At 38.5% G+C, this 19,271-nt stretch overlaps 1 protein-coding gene across 2 annotated transcripts in view; it reads right to left on the bottom strand.

Moving 5' to 3' along the window:
• The window catches only part of CDH11 (cadherin 11), a 149,623-nt gene that overhangs the window by 6,432 nt on the left and 123,920 nt on the right, over nt 1-19,271 (bottom strand). For both annotated transcript variants that reach the window (XM_007457320.1, XM_007457321.1), the window contains exons 9-11: nt 13,689-13,825; nt 12,712-12,845; nt 12,366-12,483 (exon numbers count right to left, since the gene is read on the bottom strand). In XM_007457320.1, coding sequence (XP_007457382.1) covers nt 12,366-12,483; nt 12,712-12,845; nt 13,689-13,825 — 389 coding nt within the window. The remainder of the gene's footprint in view (nt 1-12,365; nt 12,484-12,711; nt 12,846-13,688; nt 13,826-19,271) is intronic.

Genomic DNA, 19,271 nt, shown 5'->3' with positions numbered 1-19,271 from the left:
ACCCCAAAAAAAAAAAAAAAAAAAAAAAAAAAGTTAAAATCTCTACCACATTTTAATGCTCTGAAATGTCACAAACGCCATCGTAAATAAAAATGAATATGAAAAATTTACAAAGAAAAGCAAATTAATTGCTCAGTCAAATATACCTCTCTGATACAAATGACATCCCCAAGAGGGCATTCACTTAGTATATCTATTGGGTCCCACCCTGTTACCCATGGTGTAGTTTGGAGGGAATGTGACCTGAGTGTTTTTATTTTTTGAAACCTGTGGAAGCCATAATTTAAAATCTATTTTTCAATGTGCCATCCATGCAAGACTGTACCTCCAGATCATAGCAGGCTGGCTTACACATGAAGGTAATTGAAAATCAAACACTAATGGAAAACATGTTTCTGAGCCGGACACCAGCCTGTGAATTCAAGATGTTTCACATTCTGAACAGCTGAGTCCTCTCAGACACACTGTAACTATGAAATGAAAGCTCATCAAAGTACCCTGCTGACTGAACCATTTACTATCTCTGAGTGATTCATCAGTAGAATCTCGAGAACTTTTAAAAAATGTCTTCTAGTCAAACATGTTTCATATATGGATTTTAAGATTAGTGTGAGAGGTGGAAAATAAATGGAGTGAAGGTCTCTTCTGGGCATATTCTAAATCCATGCTTTAGAATGAGTCACTTGTCCTGTCAGAGCCTCACTTATTCATCTTTAAAATGAGGACACTGGTTGATATCAAGCATGCCTCACGGGGTTGCTATTGGAACCAAATAATATAATAAAAGCCCATGGTTGGCCTCTGGGCTGTGCTTCCAGAGGGCTCAGGAATCATTCTACCAGGAAACCTAGCACCAGTATTGAGATCCTCCAGGGATGGTGAACTGGTGAAGGGTAGATATGGTTAGACAAGAAGCATGTCTAACCAGACTAGTTTGGCACTTAGGTGGTTAGTGTGGTACGTAGGTGGTTGCTGTGGCATGAATGCATAAAATATCCCCCCTCTAGATCTAAGTGGCCCCAGCACCAATGGGGAGATGAGCTTTTCTGGGGGAGAGCCATATCAGAGGAGACAGTGCCATGTTCTCTGATAGTCTTTCTTGTGGTCCACTCTGATCACTGATCTTTTACTAACAAAAAGAGCCACTATGGGCAGGGACTCCATGAAAATCAACTCTAGAAAAACAAATGGAAAAAGAAACAAACAGTAATAAAAAACCCCTCTAGGAAATCAATGTTGCATCTTATGTTTGGCTACAGATTCTCTCATCTAAATTATTTTAATTAGCCAGCTACTCCCTATCTGTCTTTGAGAGGATCCCCTTACTTTGGACATACACATTTCTGAGGTTTATCAGTGACCCAAGAAAAAAATAAGAGCTTCTGTGAGGACACATTTTCAGGGAAGTGTCAAATTGGCTCCATGGTTAATAAGATGAGGCAGAAAACGACAAATGTCGTAAGGATTTTTAAATTTCCATCAAGAGATTTCTCAGATCCTTCTCCTTTATAAAGCTTCCAAAGAGCAAATCTCTCAGTATTTGGGGTCAGACAGACCTGGGTTTGAATCTCGACTCTTCTACATATCAATTGTCTGACTTTTAGACATGTTATAGGTAAATGTCTTGATTTGCTATATTCTTATCCAGAAAACTAATAATTTTTAGGGTTAAATTTGATTCCATTCATAAAGGTACTTAGCATAGTGCCAGGCTTTTGGAGATGCTCAGTAAATATTAATTCTTTTCTGGAAGCTCTCCTCTTGGTGCAGTAGACTAATGAGGAAGAGAAACATATTGACAAAGAGAGGAAAGTGAATTCTTGGAAATGTCATCGCAGTTTTGAATGCAGTTGCCTACATAGAAGGGCTCATCATCCAGAGGTAGGAAGATAGTTCATGCTCTTCAATCCTGGGTGATATATTTCCCATGGTAAGAACATGTTTTTCTTTTTTTTTTTTCCTTTCTTTTTGCGGTACGCGGGCCTCTCTCACTGCTGTGGCCTCTCCCGTTGCGGAGCACAGGCTCCGGACGCGCAGGCTCAGCGGCCATGGCTCACGGGCCCAGCCGCTCCACGGCACATGGGATCCTCCCGGACCGGGGCACGAACCCGTGTCCCCTGCATCGGCAGGCGGACTCTCAACCACTGTGCCACCAGGGAAGCCCAAGAAAATGTTTTTCAAGCACCTCGGTGTTTCATCCTGACACCCAATGTTCTCCTCCCTGGCCACAAAAGTGGAAGCAGTTAGCAGTTCCTTTTTCTTACCCCTACTTAGGCAAAAACTTGTAAATGAGGCTATAAATTACTAGTATATGTGATGTACAAATTGTAGTATTTCTATTCATGGAAAATAAATTCAGGTTTCAAACTTTTATGGCTACAACCTGGACTCCTAATCGTATGCAGTTTTTATCTGCACACTTTGTCATTACACTAACAAAATGTAAAAGTTCCTGATAATGATGTCTCCATGGTACCAGTTTAGAGATGCATGATGTCACCCAAGGGAGGAATATATACAACTGATATTAAAAGGGAAAATCATGATAGGGGAGCAGCCTTTCATACATAGACTGCACAGAGTGCCAACCTTGTATTAGGTAAAAAAATAACGGGAACAGGGCAAAATGGGCAGTATATGGGCATAGCCCCTGCATATTAACAACCTGAAAAGAGGAATCACTGAAGCAAAGGATTAGTACTTTCTGCTGTCACCATGATGTCAGGAGAGAGGCTTGGCCTAAGGTGAGAGAATGTTGCCCCAGTAGCTTTCCTAAAGAGCATCTTAAGATGCTCTTCCTTACCACTTCTTTTCCTCTGTCCCTCTCTGTTCCAAAGCTAAAAATTCCCCCACTGATCAACTTGATCAGAGATACTTTAGCCTGTGAAGATAGGCGCTGTCTGCATCAGACTGGAGCCCATCTCTTGAGACTGTTAAAGAAAAAAAAAAAAGAAAAAAAAAGATATGGAGAATCTAGGCCAAACCTTAAGCCTTGCTCTTATTTAATTCACTTCTGACCTAAATCTACCCACTCTACCCTTTCTGCTCAAACCTCAGAGACAAAGTAGATGTATCTACCACATTAAAAGCTTCCACACACTTGAAGACAGTTATGCAGTCACTAGTAGAATAATCATTATTTGATTACTTTCTTCTGGGTCCTCTCTACTTTCCTTAGAAATGTGGCAATAGCTGTATAAGAATAATGAAAAATATAAATATATACATATATATATATATATATATATATATATATTTATAGTGTGTCCCAAAAATCTCAGTGGAGTTTCAAGTTTAATAATTTCAGAAGTACACATGCTATACAATTACAAAAGACATCATTGAAAAGTGTAATTATTTAGGTTTTTTAATACTCATTTAGAGATGTGAGTTTTGAAAAATTAATTTCAATTTTTGAAGCCAGTATTTGCCACCTTGAATCTGAGGGAGGGACTGAAATAACAGAAATTTCAAATAACATTGTTAAAGTTCGTAGCATTAATTTTCTGATATGACTACTGCTTAAAGGTGAACTTAATAGCTTGCGTATATATCTTTTCTTGTCTTTCTGAACACCGTATGAGCCGTCTATCTACCCATAGTCACTGCTCATATTTCATATTTCACAGTCTATGGTAATGCTTGAATGTCTGTCCTCTCCATCAGACAGTAACCTCCCTGAAGGCAAGAACCTTGCTCACTCATCATTGTTCGGTTAGCAGTATTTTGTGTGTTAGAGGAATAAACAGTTGAAGGATGTTTCTTTCACTGTATCTCAGCATCCATCTGGCTTTCCCACACAGTCAGATTTTACTGATTAGCTTGCCATCAATTTCCAGACTCCATCTTCTCCCACTTTGTACGTTTGAACCCAACTCCATCAGCGCTGCCTGTATCAATATTATGGATCTTGTTCCCAGTAAATATCTTCATCTCTTTGTCTCATTATTCTTTTCTCATTATTTAGGGTGAGTCAGATCCAACTAAGTAACATTTATCGAGCTGCTAATATGTGCAAATCTTATTCCTTGTTACTTCCGCCTACCTTATCCCAAAGAATTTTTAAATTATGTGCAGAAAGTATAATCACCTTTATTTTATATGAAAAGAAATGCAGAAACAAAGAGGGAAGCAGTTGATCACAATAACATGGAAAATACAAACAAAACTAGGATTCACACTCCTCTAGGTTTCACTATATTTTCCCCAGTGCACAGCAGACCCTAGAATCCTGATATCATTGCATGCCAATTACATTGGTTCTTTTTTTTTTAACCAAATTTCCCCAACATGGTCAGTTAATTAGATGGACCCCATCAGAGCCTATGGCTAAATCCAGATAGACTCAGGTCCCAGATAAAAGAGCTGCTCTTAGAAACCTAAGACGTTTATGTCAGAGAGACCTACAAAGAATTAAGGGCACTCATTCAATACCTCTCTTCCCATAGCACTTCCAGAAACACACAAACACCTTCAGAAACAAACCAACATGCAAGGGGCAAAAAGAAATCTATTGTTTTCTCAATATTTTGGTATAAAGGAAATGCTACAATGAGGTAAATTCTATGAGACTAGCCTTAAAATATTAATGCAGAAAATTGTTTGATCCAAGACTCTGATGGCTGTAATGTTTCCCCTCTAAATCAAGGAGCTACATACTACAGGGGAAGGGGGAGGATCATGATCTTTTACTTAACACCTTTGATACTGAGGGACTGGCAAAATACAAAATGCAACAAATAACACTGTGGAATAATTGCCTATGTGCACGTGTGTATGAGGCATCTAAGTGTGCCCTGCTTGTGGTATCAATAGACTTTTCATTGTTATAAATTATCACATCCATTAGAATCAACTCTCCTTCCACTTTTGTTAGAGGACAGTTTTCTCCTTGGTGATAGGGAGGGAGAAAGGAATATATTTCTTGGTTTAAGACAAGGAAAACTACCAAGGAATTCAGCGGGATATAAACATTTAGGGTCGTTTAGTGAGTTGAGAAATCCCAAGAGTAGTTAAGTCAGTGACCAGAGGGAACCTTGAAAGAATAATCTGTCTGATCCACCAAGAAGACCTATTTCTCTTTCTCTTGAATTGAGGAGGGGGTGGGTTTCCAGATAAATTGTATTCTGTGTTGGACAAGCTGCAGCATGAATTTCAGGCAGAAAAGAGAACATAATTATTTATACAGTGAAAATGGCAGGGCATTAAAAGCCATCTGCCATTTTTTTTTTTTTTTTCATCTGCCATTTTGATCTGCCAACAGAGCATCTTCCATATTGAAGCAATTAAGGGGGGGAAAAAGTTCCACAGAAATCTGTTTGGCTATTTTTGAATTATAAAAGTGAAAAACCAGAAGCATATTTAGATGATTTTTGGTGCTGCTCATCAAAAAAAGAACTGTCCTTAGTTTAGACCAAAAAGCCGGGGTTGGGGGGGAAGAGGAAAGAAAGAAAGATGTTTGCCAATTGGTCTAATCAGGGTCAGTCTGTCTTGGCTATCTTTCCTTACCCAGCCAAGCCTGCTTTCCATACACTCTTTTTCGTTCTCTTTGTTTTTTTTTTTATTTTTTAGCAGTTCAAACTTAACTCTGAATGTATCAGGCATCAGAGCTCATTTGATCTATAACTTGGCCCATATTAGATAATACACTAGCAAAATAAATACATTTGAAAGTCACCTCTTCCTAGATCCAAACTTTAGATGTCCAATATAACTTTTGGAATAATAAATAATGATAGGATGGATGGATGGATGATGTGGTATTGGCTCCTACAGAACATTCCAACACCAAAAGATGGGTTGTCTTTTTCTGCCGGAAGCTTATCTCATAACATAATCATTTTTCCACAGTAATAACTAATCCCTGAAATGTCTGAAGCACATTACATGTCTTTCCATCTACTCTTTCACTTTAATTCCTGCATTCAGTTAACCCATTTTTCTTAAGCTTGGGGGTACTGCCCCCACAGAGCTCATATTCTAATGGGAGACAGACAGGGAAATGTATGCTTAGAACGCAGAGTGATAAGAAAAATACTAGAGGTTAGTGCAGTGTTCCTGGTGCACAGAGGACGTAGCATCCAAATGGGCTGGGGATGTCCAGCAAAGCTTCCCCTAAGAGACTTCATTTATGGTGAGACTTGAAAGAGGTGGTATAATTGGCAGTGGGAGTACATTTTCCACAGAACAAAAGCATGGACGTGTGAGAGCATGGCATATTTGGGAAACTAAAGGTGGTTTGAAGTTTCTGGAGCCTACGTTTTAAGGTAGCAAGAGAAAGAAGATAATAGATGCAACGTTTATGGGAGGTAGATCATATCATTTCTTGCTCACTAGGCTATAAAGTTTCAGTTCAATCCACCAGAAATGGAGACCCATAGAAGAATTTTAAGAAGAAAGACATTATCAGTAAGGGCTGAGTTAATGGGGGGCAAGACTAGAGTCAGACAGCCTGTTTGGAGGCCATCATGATAGCTACAGCTCCTCTGCAGGTAGGTCATGAAATAGTCACTATCAAAATTAGCTGTGCTTTCACAATATAACTAACTTTGCTGCATGTGCTTTGGGGAATTTCCTGACATCGGGGACTATCTGCTAAAGCCAATATTTAATCTTTAACTCTTGCTCTTTTCTCTATATTTTATCATCGTTTAGAATAAGAGGTTTGGAACTTTAAAATATGAGGTTCAGTATCAGGATATGTCAATTTAATTTATCAAGTCATTAGGTCAAGGGTCAAAATCATACTATCTCTTTGTTAGAATCCAAAATTCGTGATTAAAAATTGAACATCCATTTTTTTAAAATAAAATGCTAATGGAAAGGAAACTTCCTAAAATACACACACACACCATAACACAAATCTTAATTTTAATCTTCTTAATTTTAATCTAACAACCAATATTATGCTTAATGATGAAACTCTAGAAGTAATATCCCCATTAAAGTAACAAGTAAAGCCATTATTATCGCTATTATTTAACATATAAAATGCAAATCTATGAAATTTGTAAAAAAACCCCAAATATTAAAAAAAGAATGAAGCAAATTATTATTATTTAATTTTTATGTAGCTGTCTCCCTAGAAAACCTAAGAAAATAAGCTTAGAAGTTATATCACTTTAGAACAACGTCCAATAATAAATGAACTAACTAAAAGAGCTATAGTTTATACTAAAAATGGTCACTTAGAAAATATACATAATTTAAAAATCTACCTCATAATAGTATCTAAAATATAAAGTAGCTAGCCATAAACTTAGTAAGAAATGCATAGAACAAAAATGAAGAAAACTATAAAACATTCCTGATGGTAATAAAAAGAGAACTGAATCAGTGGAAAGTCAGATCATGCTTCTAGATAGGAAGAATATTTTAAAATTCTTAGTTGTTAAATTAATCCATAAATGTAAGATAAACTCAATAAAATTCATGAAGATACTTATCAGGCACCTGAAAAATAATTCTAAATTATACCTGGAGGAACAAAGAAACCAAAAACTAAGAAGAGTAATAAAATGAAAATAATGTAGACAAAACCCTTGTCAGATTTTTTTTTTTTTTTTCCGGTACGTGGGCCTCTCACTGTCGTGTCTTCTCCCTTGAGTAGCAACGCAAGGCTCCGGACGCGCAGGCTCAGCGGCCATGGCTCACAGGCCCAGCCGCTCCGCGGCATGTGGGATCTTCCCGGACCGCGGCACGAACCCGTGTCCCCTGCATCGGCAGGCGGACTCTCAACCACTGTGCCACGAGGGTAGCCCCCTTGTCAGATTTTAACACACATATTATACGTGTGCAACCGTTAAAGAAAAATATGATACTATCATGAGAATAAATAGAATAGGGAGAGTTGATAGTCCAAAAAAAAAAAATCTAATAGTATGTAATGTAGGTGAAAATAAGGATTGCGTTGCAAAGCAATTGGAAATGACCATTTCTTAAATGATATTTAGGAAATGGCCAACAAAGGGAGCCTGTGTATTTATTTCACATGGATAAATGATTGAAATGGGAAACATGATATATAAGAAAGAAGATAAGCTAGGTGAATACTGATATCACTTTTCCATGAGGAAAGCCTTGCTAAGAATAATTTTAAGCAGAAAAACTGATACAAAAACACATCTATACTTTAGAACATAGCATAATCAGGATTGAAAGGACATTGAAACATTGGAGAAATCTATGCAATAGGTATGATAAGTCACAAGTTAACAGCATTAAAAGATGAAGAGACTTTATAAATCAATTGATTTATCAGCAAATTGATGAATATACAATTCAAAAACTGGGTAAAGGACATGAGTAGCCGATTTATGAAGCAAAAAAAAGAATCAGGGAATTCCCTGGTGGTCCAGTGGTTAGGGCTCTGGGCTTTGACTGCAAGGGGCATGGGTTCGATCCCTGGTCAGGGAATTAAAATCCCACATGCCACGTGGCCGAAAAAAAGAAAAAAAAAATTTGGACTTCCCTGATGGCGCAGTGGTTAAGAATCCGCCTGCAAATGTGGGGGACATGGGTTCAATCCTTGGTCCCGGAAGATCCCACATGCAGCGGAGCCTGTGCTCCACAGCCCATGTGCCACAGCTCCTGAGCCTGTGCTCCAGAGCCCTCGAGCCACAACTACTGAGCCCGTGTGCTGCAACTACTGAAGCCCGTGGCCTAGAGCCCGTGTTCTGCAACAAGAGAGGCCACCGCAATGAGAAGCCCACGCACTCCAATGAAGAGTAGCCCCTGCTCGCCGCAACTAGAGAAAGCCTGCGCACAGCAACAAAGACCCAAGGCAGCCAAAAATAATAAAAATAAATAAATAAAAGCAAAAAATAAAAAGAGCTTCAATTAAAATAAAAGAATCAATACTTATTTTAAAAATTCTAACTTTACTAGTAATGAAAGGAATTGAAAATTTTAAATGTGATATGTGATTATAATTCACATCAATTTGTGAATCATTTAAAAAGAATAGTAGTATCTAGAGTTGGCTTGAATGTGAGGAAATGGGAGCTTACCTATTTTACTGATGCTATTATAAATTGGTATAATATTTCTGATAGGCAATTTGTCAATTAAGTATCAAAAGCTTCTGATACAGTAATTCCACTCTAGGAATCTATCCTAAAAGAATAGATATTTGGCAAAGGTGTGTGAAAACAACGTACTTACACAACAATAGTCAACTGATATCATATACCCTTGTAATGAAGTTAGGAGGATATTTAGGGGAAAAAAATGTTGACATAAGTATACTGATGCTGAAAAATGCATATCATGTATTATTATGAAGGGAAAAAAGCAGACATTATTTTATGGTTGCCTTTTTTAAAGATCAAAATATATGCCAAGAAAAAGTCTGGAAGGCTATAAAAATTAGCAGTGATTATTTCTGGATAGTATATTAAGTTATTTTATTATTTCTAATTTTATTTCTGCTTGTTTGTATTTTATAATTTTCCTACAAGGAATATGTATTAATTATGCAGTAGAAGAAACTTATAAAATTCTTTGCAAATATATTTTACAACAATTACTATGGCTGTGATTAAAATTAAACTTGAAGTACAGTTTGTCCTTTTCTATTCACACTTTCGCTGGAATATACTAGATTGATGAATTTATTTTAGATTTTTTCTCTTCTGAAGATTGTTGTTATTTGATTATGGGGTAAACGAAGATTTTTAAAGAAAATAATTAATTAGAAAAGACACAAGCTCTATATTCATAATATATAAAGTGTTACTACATGAGACAGAACCCTTTAAACACTCAAACATTTTAGTTCAATTCACTTATTGCTAGAGTGACCTTGGGCAAGTCTCTGAATCTTATGTTTCATATTCTTTCCTCATCTAGGAAATGGGGATAAAAATATCCAACATGCCTACCCCCTAGGGCTGTTTACCCCTAGGGCTGTTTAGGAACTAAGTGGAACAATGGCCATTAGCAAGTTTTATAATCCAATGAAGAACTACATAAATGAGATGGGCTATTCTCAGTATTTTTTTCTTTGCACTTTTCTTATTCATTACATGTTCCTTATGTTTTTTAAAGATGCCATAAGTCTAATATTTTCAAAGTAAATGCATCTCAAAGCCTGGGTGGATCAGCTCTTCATTTCCCCAAACAGCACCACTCTTGATATTATTAGCCCCAGATGGACTCAAATGTTGAAGAGTTATCCAGTGTTCTACTTTCCTGCTGTCTGCTGAGTTGTCTTTGAAGCTCGGGCTGTAGAATGGAGTAAGATAAAAATGAAATAAAAGGCTTGTGTATATTAAGATGGCTTCCCCTCTTATATTTTTAAAGAGCCCGAAAGAAGGCTTATGCCGAGTTTAGGCAAACACAATCCTGATTATTTACATGGCATAATGGAAGTAAGCACTCAAGGAGAGAGAAATCTGATGCTTTCACTCAGCATGCTGTAAACCATTATCTCATGTTTTCTATGGAAAACAGTCTCAGCTGGGAAATTTGGTAACTCAGTAGGCTATTAATAGGATGTGGAATGTGATTACTCTTTTTGGATCACTTCAATATGTAATTACTTTTAGGATCTGGTAGAAAGAAACTCTATTAAATGATAATTATAGGACTGTATTTGCTTTAAAGTTCTGTAATAGCTCTAAACATGGGAGTTTTCATTAACTGTTTGCCATAGTTAATAAAGTCATATTTCTTAAAAAGTAGCAATTCCCTGCAAAAGTGGTAGCTCCACAAAGGATTAGTTTCTTATAGGAAAGGGCAGGGGAAACAAATTGTGCAGTAGGTTGGCTTCTCCACGGTAATATAATCTCCTTGAAAATATAGATGGCGTTCCCAAAGTACTGTGACAAAGTGAAATATTTATAAGTCCCTAGAGAACAGTAGGTCTTAGTATAATATTTTCAGAGGGTAAACAGCAACTAAATATTATTGCACACATAAAAAGAAGACAAGGCAGGTGACGGAGGCAAAGTTGGCAAAGAAAAGCCTAGAAACACCAGCTGTTTTAGGAGGTGTCCAGTGATAAACAGGGATATTGCCAGGAATACATCCAGCAATTAGATCTCAAATGTAAATTGGGGATTATATGAACACACAGATATAAGGATCATAATGAAAAGCTCAAATCAGTCCAAGAAATAATAATAAAGTATGCCAGGTCATATCCCCCCAAATCCAAGGAGCATGGGGCACAGTGGTTTAGGCTGCAACCTCTAGCCTCTGAATGTCAAGGTTTAAAATCTAGGTCTCACTCCCACATGGCTGATTTACTTAATGGCCTGTCCCTCAGTTTCCTCATCTTCAAAATGGGAATGATAATAATAATCCTTACCTATGATGCTGTTGAGAAAATTAAATAAAGTATGGGAAGGATCTTGGCACGGTGTTTAGAACCTAGTTACTGGTATGTGTAATATAGATAACACTGATAATGGTGATGGAGAAAGTAACATTACTTTAGATTAATTTAAGATCCTATAAACCCGATCTCAGTCATCAAGAAAGCAATATATCTATAACCTCGTACATAGCTAGCATGTGTCTAATGAAAACATGTGTTCAGAAGGACCACACTTTATTCCTATGTCAAATCATGGCATTTGTCTTCCTGTTTTTACAGACCTGCATTGTCACAGGCTTATAGGAACAGGTGCAGGCCAAAATAGTCTTGCCACGAGTCAAGAAATTTATTTTTTGATCTTGGCTCTGCTATACACTTTGTCAAGGGACTGTATCAGTTTGGGCCTATACTACAACAGCAACAAAAAACAACAAAAAACAATTCGAATAATTTCCAAGTCTAGAACCTCCTTGACTAATGAAATGAGAATTAGAAATTGCATCAAATTTTGCATGTTTACAGTGGAGAAACAATGCTTTATTCATGTCCTTCAGGCAGTAATTCCATAACTACCTTTAGGTATCAAGCTCTGTACCCAACCACATTGCATTAAAACTATGCTGGGAAGGGAAGGACAGCTGAAAGATTACATTACCTTACAAGGTTGAACTAATCTCTTTTAATGCTTTGCTTAATATCAATATTCATAAAGCCATGCTTCCCCCTAAGGATGTATCAACCTCTTAAAAAAAGATAAATGAAGTTGTTTGCGTATTGACCCCGTAAGCCTCCCCACTTGGTTTTCGCACTGCTTTGTGAATATCAAAGCCAACAACAACAAAAAACGTAAATTAAAATTAGACTCACTTATTCCTATGCACCAAGAGAGCCCATATCTCAAAATAAAGGTGGCATTATTATTTTTTGTTTGTTCTTCAACAGAAAGGCATTATTAAGATTAGGGGAAATACTTGTGCTCTGCAATATAAAAGCCATTTATTTTCCATTTCTACTTCTCTGAATGCACAGGAACCTTGGTACGAACCTCTGTTGTCTCTGACTGTGAAATTTGGATTGTGAATGATTTCAGGGGGTAGACTGAAGATAAATCTTGGTCCATTGGCTGTGTCATCCTTGTCATCTGCACTAATTGTAACAATTGGCTGAAAGAGAAAGGTGGCCCATAAATAAATCATGCTGACATTGGCACATCATTCATTCAAAAATTCCTGGCTGGCTGAGAAGCCTGATTTTAATTAGAGAACATAGGTCCAGAGCTAAACCAGGGCTCTGAAGCCTTCTTGGGCAGTGGGAAGTATCTCCAGGTGATGCTCTCAAAACCAAACTCTGTTTCTAAATGCTTATTCATAGCCAAGGCAGAGCAGCGTTACCTGGTTAGAAAGTGGCTTGGTCTGGTCACTCTCACAGATGAAGCCTTCATAAGGGGCAGCAAACTTGGGAGCATTGTCGTTGACGTCAAGGACCCTAATGGCCACAGGGACTTTGGCTTCCTGATGCCGGTTGTCTGAAAGGAGAGAATTGAGACAGTAAACATGTGCAAGGGAGGAATCCATGTTGGTCCAAGGTTACTCTTGGGAAAAAGTGAGCTCCAGCCACTCATTCAGGCCCTGCAGGGAAAGGCACTGTTGGCACAAAAATCACCTAAAATCCAAAGTATGCCAAATCCAATGTGAGGGGGATGTCCTAGAATAAAGGTCAACATTAGACCAGTAAGAAATAAACCACTTTTCCCTTTCTGTTGAGGTTTAATTCTAAATGCTTATAATGGAGACTGTCCCCCTCAGAGTGTAGTCCACAACAGCAGTTCTCAAAGTGGGATCCCCAGAGGAGCATCAAACAATTTGGGAATTTGTTGGAAGTGAAAATTCTCAAACCCAACCCAAGACCTGAGTTAGAGGCTCTGAGGGTGGGATCCAGAAATCTTTGTTACAACAAGCCTTTCATGATAATCCATTGCATGATCAAGTTTGCAAACCACCGGTCTATAGGTAAAAAAACAACCCACAAATCTTGGCTCTAAGGATTCTGCTGATCTGGGTTTAAACAAAACTGAGGATAAAGTGGGGAATCTTTCAGCGGTGGTTAAGAGTTTCAAGCTGCTACAGACTATCAGCTCATGTGCCAAGTCTGCACCCAGTTCTGCCAAAGAAAATGAAAACATCTCTATTTGCTTATATGTCTCCCTAGATAGACAACCAAAAATAAATTTTAAAGATTGAAAAATATGTTTAAGACTAAAAAAACATTTTTTTCTATCTCAGCTGTCTGTTATTTTCCAGAATATATAGAAAGTCTCAAGGAATAATATTTGGTAAAGTAGAATCAAAACCCTTAGGATAATACTTACGGATTTCTGCTGCAAAAACTGATATGTTGAGCCAGGCAGTTTCTTCTCTATCCAAAGGTTTTGTAGTTTTAATAAAACCATCCTCTGGATTAATAGTGAAAAACCTGTCCAGGTCAGTGTGACGATCGATTGAATACCTAAGCAGAATCCAAATGAGGCAATTAGACCAAGACATTCCAAGCAGCTTAATATTTGAATATTTTCTCCATGCTATATTTAAAGCAACTTTTTCAATGAATTGCTTGAGCTAGGTTTTCTTTTTAATCAAATTTACTTTGAAAACTTCTTACATGAATCTTTTATAGAAATCATTTTGCAACACTGGAATTCTTTATTCAGGACAATGAATGAAAGAGCTGTTTAGCATATTTGATTGAGAAATGGAATAATATGTTGCATATCTGACTGAAAAATGGAATAACATGCTGCATATTTCTTCATATTTACTACAATCACCCACCATCTGAATTTATGAACCTGCATTTGGGAAGTGGGTTTGCCTTGCTTCCAAACTACTCAGAAAGTCACAAGTGTACGGAACATTTGCCAGATTTCTGCATATGAAATATTAAATAGTCTTAAGTTATCATCAAAGATCATTTACGGTACTAAAAAGTCAGTTTTCTCCTTATTTAAGGGAAAATGGTAACTACATTTTGAGTAAATTTATTCAATTTATTTGGTTTCAGGGGTTCTCAGGTAGCTTGGTTCTGAATTCCATTGTGAAATATGCAAAGAGGGCTTGGCCATTCATTTGTAGAGCATTCTCCCCACACTTTAATGACCCCAGGCTGAGCCTAACAGCATAGTTGGAAGGTTTCAGCTACTCCTGTCCACTAGAAAATTTGCTTTTTTCTAACAAAAGACAAAATAATTTCCAGACTATTATGGGGCAAGGTGAGGTAGAAGATGGGTCAAGAGGAGTGGTGTAGTAAAGGTAAAATAACTTGCCCAGGATAAAGTTCTGGAGACCTGGCTTTAATGAGTGTTGACAGTTGTCCCATGGCATCCATGGGGGATTGGATCCAGGACACCTGAGGATACCAAAACCCATGGATACTCAAGTCTCATATAAAATGGCGTAATATTTGCATATAACCTACACATATCCTCCTGTACACTTTATTTTTATTTATTTATTTATTTTTGCGGTACGCGGGCCTCTCACTGCTGTGGCCTCTCCTGTTGCCGAGCACAGGCTCCGGATGCGCAGGTTCAGTGGCCGTGGCTCACGGGCCTAGCCGCTCCGCGGCATGTGGGATCTTCCTGGACCGGGGCACAAACCCGTCTCCCCTGCATCGGCAGGCGGACTCTCAACCACTGCGCCACCAGGGAAGCCCCCTCCTGTACACTTTATTTATTTATTTATTTTTTCCTTGTGTTATGCGGGCCTCTCACTGTTGTGGCCTCTCCCATTTGCGGAGCACAGGCTCCGGACGCGCAGGCTCAGTGGCCATGGCTCACGGGCCCAGCCGCTCCGCGGCATGTGGGATCTTCCCGAAACGGGGCACGAACCCGCGTCTCCTGCATCGGCAGGCGGACTCTCAAGCACTGCGCCACCAGGGAAGCCCTACACTTTAAATCATCTATAGATTACTAAAATACTTAATGCAATGTAAATGCCATGTAAATAGTTGCTGGTGTGCCACAAATTCAAGTTTTGCTTTTTGGAACTTTCTGGACTTTTTTCCCCCAAATATTTTGGACCTGTGGTTGGTTGAATCCATTGACATGGAACCCATCAGTGCAGAATGCATGGATACAGAAGGCCAACTGTACATATGTCTGAAGGCATTCATTGAGGGCCATAAAACCAAAGAATATTAGAGAATATTAGCAAAGACCATGGATGTCACAGAGTTTAATCTCTTCAATTTACAAATGGTGGGATTTGCAAATGGTCTATTATCTCGCTTCTGGGGGAGCCAATATTAGAACCTGGATCTTCCAGTTCTAGATCATGTTCTTTTCAAGGGAGAGGAATTTAGTGCAGAGCAGCACTTCGCAATATAGAAAACATGAGCTCATCCATGATATCGATGACTTCACAGCTCCCTATGAGAATGGAATGATGAGTCCCCTTCCCCAGTGAGGAAAGAGAAGATAAACTATCACACACCTCATAAATGTCAGTAGAGGCTCAGTGACTAAACCCTCAGCAGAGCTCTATGTGAAAATAAAGAGAAAATAATAGAATATTTTTTCCCTGCCACTAGGGAGTTTACTATCTAGTTGACATGACAAGACAGGCTCACAGGAAGAAAGATAATTAACAAGTACTATTCTATAGAAGTGAAGCGCATGGATTTTAGTTTTGTAAAGTCCTAGGTACAAGTTCCTGCTTGGCTACATATATGCTGAGTGATACTGGAAAAGCCACTTAAGTTCTTTGAATTTCAGCTTACTTACCACTTAAACTAGAATATTAATAGTAACCTTTTAGGTTATCTGTGAGAATTACATAAAATGATAGATGTTGAAGATGCATAACCTAGTGCCTCACACATAGTAAACAGAACAACAAATATAGCTACTCTGATTTTTGTTGTTGTCGTTGCTATTACACACTGTGGATAGATCAAATGTCAGTCTACAGAGTATGACTTTCATACTATAGCCAGTGAAAAATCATGAAAGGCTTTTGATCAGAGGAACAAATAAACTAATTCAGACTATCAGGGTGATGAATAAGATAGGGTGGGCAAGGTGGTCTGAGCTAGTGAGAGTGGAGGAAGGAACAGAGGAAACTTAAGGAGGTGATGTATTGATAGTTTTTAAGGAGTGAGGTGATGAGAAAGTGAGGTATAGAAGCGACAGAGGGAATGGAAGACTATGTGATAAAGACAGAACCAGTAGGACTCAGTTGATATTTGGAGATCTGTGGGAGGCTGGGAGAGTCCTTGAGAGTTTCTAGCCTGAGTGTCGCAGAGAGGGAGACATTGGGAAATACAAAATCAACTTACCAGGAAGGAGAGGTTGAATTTCCACTAGGGCTATGCTGCCACACCAGGAGAGCAAGATTCAACTTTATCAGAGGTTTCACAGAGTCAGGGGTATAGTCGGTCTTTATTTTTTTAAGTATGTCACAAGAAGTATAGGCTCAAAAATATGTTTTTAATGAATGAGCCAGTGAAGGAAAAAGGAAGTGGGTAAAAATGCAGAGCAGACAGCAGAACAAGTACAGAATTAGAATCAGGGAGAAAGATCAGCCTAGAGGCAGAAAATTTAGAGCATTAACTCAATTAATTCAATTAGTAGCATGGACGGAAACTCTATAGATAAGTGGACATAGAGAGAGAAAGTCTGAAGTGAAAGGCTGGGTGTCAGGGAGCCCCCAGTGCCTGGACTGGGATCTCAGACTACTGAAGACACCAGGTATGTCTGAGGCATGAAGAGGTTACTGCCAATGGAGCTAAGAGGAAAGAATATTTCAGGAAGGCAATGGTAAACGAAAAGGTCTCTAATGCTAGAGTCTGAGAATAAAGCTGCAAACATTTCGAAGCAGCTAAGAGTTAGGCTGACACTATAAGGCCCTCCTACCCATATGTTTAAGGACACAAATGTCCTTAAAGGTGACGATAAGCACTCAGGAAAGTAGGTGGTCTGGCTAGGAGACCCACTGAATAAAAACCTTTAAATGTTATTCTATGAATTGTTTGGCAGTTCTAAGAATGAGGACCTGAGAGGGTGAGGGGAGTTAGTTCAAGGGCCATAGTGAGCATCTTTGGATAATTATAGACATGAAAAATGGCTCCATGCACAGAATAGCTTCCACTGAAAATATGACCCAAATAACCAATCACAGATATGGATCCTTGGAGATAACGAGGTGTCAAGGAAATGATCAGCTGTTCCATGTGTTTTTACATCATCACTCTTCTAAAAAGCTGCTAATGCACCTTGATATTCTAGGCTAAAGCTAACTCATTTAAAATTCACACCATGAACATTTTTGAGTAGTTTAAAGGTGTTACCAAGGTCCTCAGTCGTTACCTGATGTATCTTCTTGCACAGAGAGCAGGGTACTCAAACCTTCCTGGGAAATCTTTCCATCAGTGGCTGCCCAGCGAGAGTAAACCGCTCATAGTGGACTCAAGGCAGCTCTGGACTAAAATCCAGTCTCCAATACTGACTGTTCATGTGACTTTGGGTAATTCACATCATCTCTTTGAGCCTCAGTATTTCCATCTATTGGACCCTAAAGTGATCACAGCCTCAAGGGTGTCTGAGGATTAACTTAAATAACTTAGTGCAGGGTTGTCTGGGGCCAAGAAGATGCTCAGTAAAGGGTAATTTCCTTCCTTTCTCCCCAAAGGGGCAATGTTCAAAGACTTAAAGGCAGTTGAACAGCATTTACATTTGGGACTTCCTTCTGCTGTCAGCATTTTCTTTGGTATAAATAGAAAAACTCCATTGTCCATGGCAATTTTTTTCATACTCAGATCTATTTACTTTTCTTCCCAGCTTTATTGAAATATGATTGACAATAAAAAAGTCTGTATTTAATGTGTACAACATGATGTTTTAATATAAATATACCTTGTATAATGATTACCATAATCAAGCTAATTGACATAGCCACTGCCTCACACAGCAACCATTTCCTCTGTGTGTGTGTGTGTGTGTGTGTGTGTGTGTGTGTGTGTGTGTGTGGTGTGTGGTGAGAACACTTAAGATCTACTCTCTTTGCAAATTTCAAGTCTACAATACATTATTATTAACTATAGTTAACATGCTGACCAATATCTCCTCATTTTCCCCACTCCCTAGCCCCTGGCAACCAGTGTTCTACTCTCTGTTTCTATAAATCAGACTTTTTTAGATTCCACATATGAGTGATATGCTATATTTGTCTTTCTGAGTCTGGCTTATTTCATTTAGCACAGTATCCTCCAAATTCACATATGTTATCACCAATGGCAGGATTTTCTTTTTTCAGGCTAAATAATAGTCTGTTTTATATATATAATATACACATATATATATGTGTGTGTGTGTATATATATATATATATGTGTGTATATATATATATATATATCTCACTATTTCTTAATCCATTCATCTGTTGATGAACATTTAGATTGTTTCCATATCTTGGCTATCGTGAATAATGCTGCACTGAACACGAGAGTGCAGATACCTGTTCAAGATGCAGCCATTATGGAAAGCAGTATAGAGATTCCTCAAAATGTAGATGGAGGCTGGATTTGTTCTGTGGGCTGTAGCTTATTAACCCCTGACCTAGACAGACACATCCCTGGCCCTCTTTGACTGTGCCGGGGACAACACAGTGTAAGCTGTCATTATGATGTACGGTGAGAGCTGTGAGGTGGAAGCTGCATTTGATCCATCTTAGGGCGCCCTGGAAGAATTCCTAGAGGAGGTGACACCTAAGTGGAGGTGGGAAAAATGAGTATCATGTAGCAAGTTGGAAAGGATGAGAGTGAGATCTCCAACCAGAAGGAAGAACACGCAAAGGTCAGGAATTAGAAGAGGACAGGAAGTAGCCCAGTCTAGCTGCAACTGAGAGTCTGATGAGAAGGGAGAGTAAGACAAAAAGCAGGAGACCAGCAGGAATTGCGG

This window comes from Lipotes vexillifer, unplaced genomic scaffold (assembly GCF_000442215.2).
Source record: "Lipotes vexillifer unplaced genomic scaffold, Lipotes_vexillifer_v1.1 scaffold504, whole genome shotgun sequence".
Classification (NCBI taxonomy): domain Eukaryota; kingdom Metazoa; phylum Chordata; class Mammalia; order Artiodactyla; family Lipotidae; genus Lipotes; species Lipotes vexillifer.
This window is presented reverse-complemented; position numbering and strand designations above follow the sequence as displayed.